General features: G+C 31.4%; 1 protein-coding gene across 2 annotated transcripts; it reads left to right on the top strand.

Moving 5' to 3' along the window:
• Window positions 1-657: 657 nt before the first annotated feature.
• On the top strand, window positions 658-4,035 carry LOC107899312 (transcription factor AS1). 2 transcript variants are annotated; one of them, XM_016824991.2, is made up of 2 exons: window positions 658-982; window positions 2,609-4,035. In XM_016824991.2, the coding sequence occupies exon 2, from the start codon at window positions 2,659-2,661 to the stop codon at window positions 3,727-3,729; it is 1,071 nt and encodes a 356-aa protein (XP_016680480.1). In that variant the 5' UTR covers window positions 658-982; window positions 2,609-2,658; the 3' UTR covers window positions 3,730-4,035. The 2 variants fall into 2 exon arrangements, with proteins under 2 accessions (XP_016680480.1, XP_016680481.1); XM_016824992.2 differs by having other exon boundaries at window positions 672-982; window positions 2,553-4,035.
• The last annotated feature ends 4,984 nt before the right edge of the window (window positions 4,036-9,019 follow it).

The following is a 9,019-nucleotide window of genomic DNA, read 5'->3' as shown; positions in this document are numbered from 1 at the left end:
GTAATTAGATAATAAATTAGTTTTTAGGTATCAAAATAAAAAAAATAAAAAAACAAGAAAAATAATTTGTTGAGTAAATTAAAAAATAATCATTAAATTTTGGTTATTTTTCTATCATTAAATTATGAAAAGTTATATTTTGATCATTCGTCCATCAATCGTCGTTACAATATTAACGAAAGAGTGATGTGACACGTTAACTAATTTTATTTTGGACTATAGTTAAAATATCTGATTTGGTCCTTTTATAATTTTTTAATAATAATTTTTAAAAATTATAAAAATATCAAAAAATTCTTAAAAATTCATAAAATTAATTAATTGTTTTTGAAATTATAAAAATATTTTTAAATTTATAATTATGTAAAAGTTAAAAAAATCATAAAATCTTTAAAAATATTAACTTGTTAATTTAAATTTCAAAAATTATAAAAAAAATCAAAATTTCTTCAAAAAGAATTCTGAATTTTTGTTATTTTAATTTTTTAATTTTTTTTGAAACTATAATTAGATTAAAAAAATAAAATTTCATAAATTTCTAAAAAAAAACCAAGAAAAGCAATTTTTTTGAGGTATTGAATTAAATAAAGAAGAAATAATAATAGAGTTAAAAGTAATAAATAAATATAAAAATAAAGAGAAAAAGGGACGTAACGTATCACTGACATCTGAGAGGTGCTTCTGAGCGGAGCAGAAGGTCGAGTCTACATCATACTCGTCTCCTTGTGCCGCGAAACGCGGACTATAGTCCCCCCCCCTCCCCCTTCTTTCTTTTCTTTTTTTTTTTTCTCATTTTATTATCTTTCTCCCCCCATCCATCCCCCTTTGTTTGAGAGAGAGTTTGTGTGTTTTGGTTGTTTGGACTGTCGGCTTTGATTTTATGTTCTCCTTAATCCTTTGCTGTTCTTGTCGGAGATTGTAAGCTTGAAGATGCAACCAACACAAAGTTTAAATTTGGGCACTTGAACTCAAAGAAAATATGGTGAGCTCTTTTATCCTATTTTATCCATTAGTTTTTAAGTATTTATTTCACATTTTCTCTTTCTGTTTAATCCTTGTTCTGGACTTCTCTTTGTGCTTCCTAGAAGCTATTTTTAAGGCTCTGTTTTGCTTCAATTTTATTAAAACATTTATCTTTCTTAGTTTTCGCGTCAGCCAAACGTTTACTTAGTTGAAGATTTTGGTGGCAGCTCCCACACATAATTTCTAATTATTCCCAGCAATACTTGTTTGATGATAATCTTAAACATAATAAACTGTTTTTTCCCCAGTTCTTGAAACTGGGTTTTTCAGTAATGTCCCGGGCCTTATCCTGGGAATATTTACATTCTACCAAATCAGTTGATGAACCCTATTATTTTGCCCTGCAGCTGTAATTTTCTGAAGATTTTGTGTCATAAATATGGGAGATGAGTTGAATAAATATATTGGGGGTTTGTACAAGTCATAACATCCCTGTTTGATTGATTATCGATATACCATCTCTACTAGACTCTTATTTGGTTTGCTTGTCTATATCTTTAACACATTTTTATGGGATATTTTAGTAGATTAGTTTTAACTAGTAACTTAAATAGTTTGGTTTATAGATGTGTAAAGATGAAAATCTCTGTATTGCCAGCTGTTGCAGTACAATTAGGTTGTAATCCAGTGTCAGGGGCCGCTAGCAAGTTTTATACGACACAAACTTGGGCATTTTATCAATTATTGTGTGTATATATATATTATCTTTTTCCGCATTGTTTTGCTGACTCCACTACAGATTGTTGTCACTGGCTGTATGATAGCTTTTGCTATGGCAGAATTGAGTTTTGCTTTCAGTCATTGTTTAAGATCACTCCTCTTGTGATACTTGATCTTGTTTTTGGTATTGTAGTACATCTTGTCTTGTTTCCTCCCCTCCCCCCCCCCCCCCGGTTCCCTTGTCTTTCTGTGCAGTGATTGGTAGTATTATGTTACTTGTACTTTGTACTTGACTTTATAATCAATGCCTAGTTGTACCAACAGTTATCAGCATTTATCCACGCATCTTATTTAACAGCATGATTGTGCATCCTCATTTTGATGATTGGCTAGCCATCTCTTTTCTTGGCCTACCCGAAATTTTGTCAACTCTTAGTTGAAACTAATGGAGTTTTAGGTGTTATTATATTTAGCTTTGCCTTTATATTTTATTTTTATGCAAGGAACAAATTCTGACATTGTTATTCAATTGGTTTCCGCATGCATATTTGCTATCAGACTTCATAGGTTGTAAACTGTTAACTATCTGAGTGAGGCTAATTTGGAAGGTGTTTAGAGTTCTTGATTCCCGCTTTTAAATCTGGAATTTTATTCTTCAATCACTTCTGATCTCGGTGTGTGTTGTGTGCAAGGCATGGTGTTCTCTTAACTTCCATTTCTTACACCCTTGGTGTCGTGATACTTGCTTAAGGTCTAGAAAGTGCAGTGGAGGAATTGTTGTATAGCCTATGGCATTGTTATAAGTTCATCTTTGATTACTCATGTCATTCAGTCTATCTTATTTGTGAGTTTGTTGCTGTTGGATCCAGTTGTTATCAGTTGGCTATAAGCAAAGCGATGGCTAAACTTACTGATCATCTTTCAGATACATTATGAGGATCACAGAGCAATGGGAAGTGGTGTTTTCCCCTGGAAATGAAGGAGAGACAGCGGTGGAGAGCTGAAGAAGACGCTTTGTTGTGTGCATACGTAAAACAATATGGTCCGAGGGAGTGGAACCTTGTGTCACACCGCATGAACACACCCCTGAACAGGGATGCAAAATCTTGCTTAGAGAGGTGGAATAACTATCTCAAACCTGGTATCAAGAAGGGATCCCTTACGGAAGAAGAGCAACGTCTTGTAATCCGTCTTCAAGCTAAACACGGCAACAAATGGAAGAAAATTGCAGCTGAAGTCCCTGGTAGAACAGCTAAAAGACTGGGCAAGTGGTGGGAGGTATTCAAGGAGAAGCAACAAAGGGAACATAAAGAGAAGCATAAGACGGTTGAGCCAGTCGAGGAAGGCAAGTACGATAGGATATTAGAAACTTTTGCTGAAAAACTAGTAAAACAGGGCCATAGCTCAGCCTTTCCCATGGCTGCTTCTAACGGGGGTTTTCTTCATACTGACCCACCTTCACCTGCACCACCAACTTTACTTCCACCTTGGCTTTCTAATTCCAGCAATGCGTCCGTTGTCACACCACCTTCCCCTTCTGTGACTTTAAGCTTATCTCCCTCAACGGTGGCAGCTGCTCCCCCAATCCCGTGGCTGCAACCTGAGAGGATGTCCGAAACTAGCCCTGTTTTGGGAAACAGGGTGCCCCATGGATCATTTCCTCGTAGTGAGAACCTGCTGATATCTGAATTGATGGACTGCTGCAGGCAGCTGGAAGATGGGCGCCGCGCTTGGGTTGCACATAGAAAGGAAGCGGCCTGGAGGTTAAGAAGGGTAGAGTTACAACTCGAATCAGAAAAGGCTTCCCGTAAAAGGAAGAAGATGGAAGAAATAGAGTCAAAGATCGAGGCTCTAAGGGAAGAGCAGAAGAGTACACTTGATAGAATCGAAGCTGAATATAGGGAACAACTGGAGGGGCTAAGAAGAGATGCGGAAGCGAAGGAGCAAAAATTAGCGGAGCAATGGGCTGCAAAGCATTTGCATCTGACCAAGTTTCTTGAACAAACGGGGTGCAGACCCAGGGTTGTGGAGCCTAATGGGCAGTGAGCAAAGATGATTTATCAAGCGTCTCCTTTCAACAGACTCTGCATTGTTTTTGATGATATTCTCTACTATAGAAGTCTATTTATAGTTGGTTTTTCTAGGATGGGACACTCTGAATGGGAAAGGTAGCATTAGCTCTATCTTTGTGTTCACCTCTTAAAAAGTATATTAAATTTAGATTCCTATTTCTGGATATTAAGGAGTCTGATTTGGCATGTGAAAGCAGATGCCTGATTTGGTATGTGAATTTGAAGTTGGTGGTGAATTGATTTCTCCATATCTATATAACCATAAAACTAAACTGATCAATAGGTTGATTTGAGTGCTAAATTTATATGTTCATCATTTGTTTTATATACATTTTTATATCTTTCCACTCGATTTTGTTTTGGTCATCCACTATTAAATTTGATAACCCTTCAATACTTGCATATTTTATTAATTTGATTTTAATTTAATAAATTTAATCCTTCACATTTACAATTTCTATTAATTTTTTATCCAAAGCTTTCTAAAGTTTTAAAATAAAGACATTCCATTTTATTTATGGTTGAAATTATTCAATTCCGTAACACTTTGTTTATATTTTTAACAAGTATTAGAAATTAATTAAACACCATTAAAAATCATAAAAAGATATAATATATAATAACATTATATAAATAATTTAATATTTGTAAAAAAAATTTACTCTAACTAGCATAATTTTAGTTTTTAATTAATTTCGTAAATGATTTAACACTAAATCAAATTGTTAGTGATAAATATTGCTTATTGTGGATTTAAAAATAAAATACAAAAATTAAAAATAAATAAAACACATAATAATCTCTTAATCAATTTATAAAATTAAAAAAATTATTATCAATGTAACAAAAGGAAACTCAATTAATTCTTTCACTTTTTTTGTGAATTACAAAAACAGGGCAAAGCCTAAACAATCAACGTGACTAACGCAAGTCAAACTTAGGCCACACCTAGGGCGGTGAACAACTTTGACCATCAAGCCATCACACGAGGTTCTAATTATTTCACATTTTTTTCTTATGAAAAAATTAAATGTTCATAATTTTTTTATATAATTATTGATTGAACAATTGAATTTTTCAAAGTCATAATTTTAAATGTAGATTTAATTTCCAATTTTAAGGACCAACTTCGAGGACTATTTTTATATACCTTCAAAGAAATATCATCCCCTCAGCAACAAGAGTAAATCTAAAGTGTTTTTCTTTAAGGTTTTTCCATTTTCTTTAGTCAAAATTTTATTAATCAAAGGGTTATAAAATATTATATTTAGAAGAAAACTAATAAAAAAAAGAAATAAAGTTTCAAGATAAACTCATTGGTATTAGGAATTAACTGGAAAAACGACTTGTTAGTTGAGAGAAGGCTTTTTTTTTTCATTTTGGGGTTTTACAAATTTTAGATGCAGAATGTCTTTGTTTTAAAAGCTAAAAATTTTGGTTAGGAAGTTTGATAATCAAATTGATAGAATTTATAAATATGAAGCGTTAACTCTATTGAATTATTTAGGATTAGGGTCAAGTTTATATAATAAATAAATATTCAAGATAAAATGTGTTATTATACCAGTTAGAAAAAGGCTTCTCATTATCAATTTAACGATGCATGACGAAAATAGGAACATGAACATAGTTGGGTGACCATTTGTAGAGTTTACCCTTAAATTAATGCTTATGATATATACTAATATCTATAACCATAAATAAAAGTTATTCCATAGCTCATTTAACATTGTGAATGATTAATTTTGAGCCACATGTGATGTATCGTTAAAATTGTTTTGAGGGATATATACTATTATATTCCTCCCCAACTTGGACACGTGTCGGTAGAATAGATGGCTTTAACTTCACTTGAAAATACAACCTATCCGGCCACTTGTTCTAGCTAAAAGAGTACAAAGGTCCCATTCTTGTAGCCACCTGCTTGGCAAGCCCTTCTAACAAATTCTTTCGCTTCAGGAAATGGAGCAAACACTTGCTTTTTAGGTGTGAACATTCCTCAAGTGTAAATACATTTTTTAGGTCGTTGGGATCTACCTGAGCATAACAACCTTGTGAAGATCGAATGCATAACAGATGGACCCACAGTGCACGTCCTTCACGTATTGTGTGATGACAGCCTCCTTCATAACAACTTGTCATGTCTAGCTAACCAACAAGGGAATCTTTCTAGATACCTTTCCAATGACAAAGAAGGGATCAAACTCTGAAGCCTTGAGGATATTTTAAGCAATTGTTCTCTCTTCCATTAATTAGTTTGTCCTATTGTCCATTTCTGGTTCTCTGCATTTCTAGATGAACCAGTCTCTTTATTACTATCGCATATTTCTCATTATCTCCTTCCTTGTTGTATATTGTATCAACATGTACTTGTAATTTTTTTTATCATTTTGTTGGATCATGATGAAGTTAAAAAAAGAAAAAAAAAAGACATTTCTTTTAAACATGTGCTATGTTTTATATATATATATAATATTTGAGTATTGAAATATTTTATAAAATGTATTTATACATTAAATTTTTATATTTAAAGGATTATAAATTTATATATACATTTATATTATGCTTTATATAAATTGTGACACATTTGTATATCTGAGTTATGTTTATGTTATTTTTCTATATTATATCGTGTTTGTATAATTTATTATTATGAATTTATTTGATTCTAAACTCAAAATATTTTTTGCATAATTTTATAATAAAAAAAATTTTGTATAAATTGTTATTATGATTCAATTTAAAGAAAAAATTGGATGTTGATATTGTGTTGTCATGTATTCTTTACATGTTAATAATCTATTTTACATAAATTTTGATATGTTGATATATTTGTTTTATTTTTCTCACCTCATTAATTATATTTATTTTTGGTTACATTTCAACTTTGATAGTTTAGTTTTCATAATTAAATATTTTAATTTTAAATTTATTTAATAATTAAATTATCATATAACATATTTAAAAAACTGAATCCGACTTTGCGAAACATAGTCAGCTGTCACATATGCTATTAGCACTATTATTGTAGCCATTTTTTTTTATAATCAACTTTTCACTCTTAACATATGTTAATAATTTTATTATTTTTAATTATGATTATTGATTATAGGTTATTTAATAAAATTTACTTTCAGGTCAGCTAAATAGGAAGTAATCCTATCATTATAAGGGGACATTTGATTTAATGAATATAAAGTCATATACCGTAATAATATTACTAAAATGTAAGATTACTTAGCACGTTATCATATATATTATTTATCAAGTTTGATTTATATAAGATTTTATTGTTTGATTGATAAAAGTTAACATTCTCTAAAAATTCATAGAGCTCTTCCATTAGATTTTAAAATTCTCATTTTGTTACAAAAATTAAAATCTTACATTTAACATAGTATTATCATAATTAATATATTAATTTTCCTTAAAAATCTTATCTCATTATTTGAATGCAACAATCTAGATATCTTTTTATTTTATTACTATATATTAATTCTTTTTCTATTAAATAAATATTTTAAATGATTTTTAAATTTGGTAATTGTTAAGTTTGAAAATACCAATAGGGGAGTGAATTGTTATTTTAAAAATCTTTACAAAATTATCTAAATGATAAAGAAAGGGAAGAAAAGTTTGGACAATTCAATTTATAGTGGTTCGGCCTCAATTACTTACCTCCACTACCTTAGCTTTTCACCACTAAGGATTTCTCAAATCACTACTAGAATTGATACCTTTCAAGGAGAAGATATTACATTTACAACCCCTATCTTTTTCACAAGGCTAAGATAAAACAATTCTCCAGAGCTTTTATGTCTAAACTAGAACCCTTCTTAATTTTTATGGCTCAACTAAAACCCTATCAATTTACAATTGGTGGTATGAAAAAGAGTAAACAAAGAGACCTCTACAGGTATGTATGTGTTTACAAAAATTAAGTTCTCAAAGAAATGAAATAAGAGTGTTAAAAGATCAAACAATAAACTCCTAGAGAATATTAACAAGAGAAATGAAAGAATAAAGATTTAAACAATTTTCTATTGATCTTAATGCTTGGATATCTCTCTCTTTTTTTTTGTCTTAAAGTGTATTTATATCAAACAATAAACTCCTAGAGAATACTAACAAGGAAATGAAAGAATAAAGATTTAAACAATTTTCTATTGATCTTAATGCTTGGATCTCTCTCTCTCTCTCTCTCTCTCTCTCTCTCTCTCTCTCTCTCTCTCTCTCTCTCTCTCTCTCTCTCTCTCTCTTTGTCTTGAAGTGTATTTATATCAAGCAACAAGTTTGTGGACATTTATGGCCATTGAGGATGATGGATTCTAGTCGTTGCAAGCATTTGTTTTGTGTATTTAATGCATCCTCTAGTAGTATCTCTCAAGACAGAAACCCTTTGTCTCAACTAGGAAGAAAAATATGATCATTATATAGTCGTTAGCAAGTTGTGTCTTGAGAAATGGCTCCCTTGAAGCAACCTTTAGCTTCAATGTTTGTCTGTCTCGAGACATGCTTGTTGTCTTGAGGCAAGACTTTGTCTCGAGACCAAAGCCTCTGAAGTAGAATTTTGCATTCAAATTTTCATGTCTCGAGACATATGTATGTCTCGAGACTTGCATACCAAAGTCCCTTAAGAAAATTTAAACACCTTAAAACACTTTGGTATTGATCCAAGAACATTTAGATAAATTAAAACACATTTAAAACATGATTTTAAGTATATTGCAAGTCTTTGGAAATTGATAAGCTGTAAAAGTAACATACTTTAATCTCATTCTTAATGCGTTTTTAGATGATTAATTATATAAATTAGTGAATTTGATGCTCCTAATCCTTTAAATTCATGTTTCTATACTTAGGAGAGCATTTGGGAGTGAAAGGAGCAAAAAATGAGCTAAAATCGGACAAATAGAGCTGTTTCCAGGATTCACACGGCCTGGGCATTTCCACATGGGCTGGCCATATGGCCATGTGCCAACCCATGTTGATATCGCACCCTGCTTCCCAAATACATGGAAAAACCCAATTTTTAGGCTTTCTGAGCTTTCTAAAGTCTATAAATACCAATTAGAAGATGACCTAAGGGGGTACTCAGAGAAGATCGAAGAAAGCACTCGAAGAACGCCATCGGAATCAACTCGGAAGCGGATCTCCCTCAAGATCGAAGATCTCCATTTAATTTCTTTCGAAGTTTTATTGAGTTTCTTTATATCTTGTGGTTATTCTGAATTTGAGATGTTTTCATTCAAGATTATGGACTA

Source organism: Gossypium hirsutum, chromosome D04 (genome assembly GCF_007990345.1).
Source record: "Gossypium hirsutum isolate 1008001.06 chromosome D04, Gossypium_hirsutum_v2.1, whole genome shotgun sequence".
NCBI lineage: Eukaryota > Viridiplantae > Streptophyta > Magnoliopsida > Malvales > Malvaceae > Gossypium > Gossypium hirsutum.
Note: the sequence above shows the minus strand (reverse complement) of the source record. Positions and strands in the feature narration are given on the sequence as shown.

Excerpts from the sequence above, each read along its gene's own strand:
- LOC107899312 (XM_016824991.2), top strand. The coding sequence starts at position 2,659 with ATGAAGGAGAGACAGCGGTGGAGAGCTGAAGAAGACGCTTTGTTGTGT.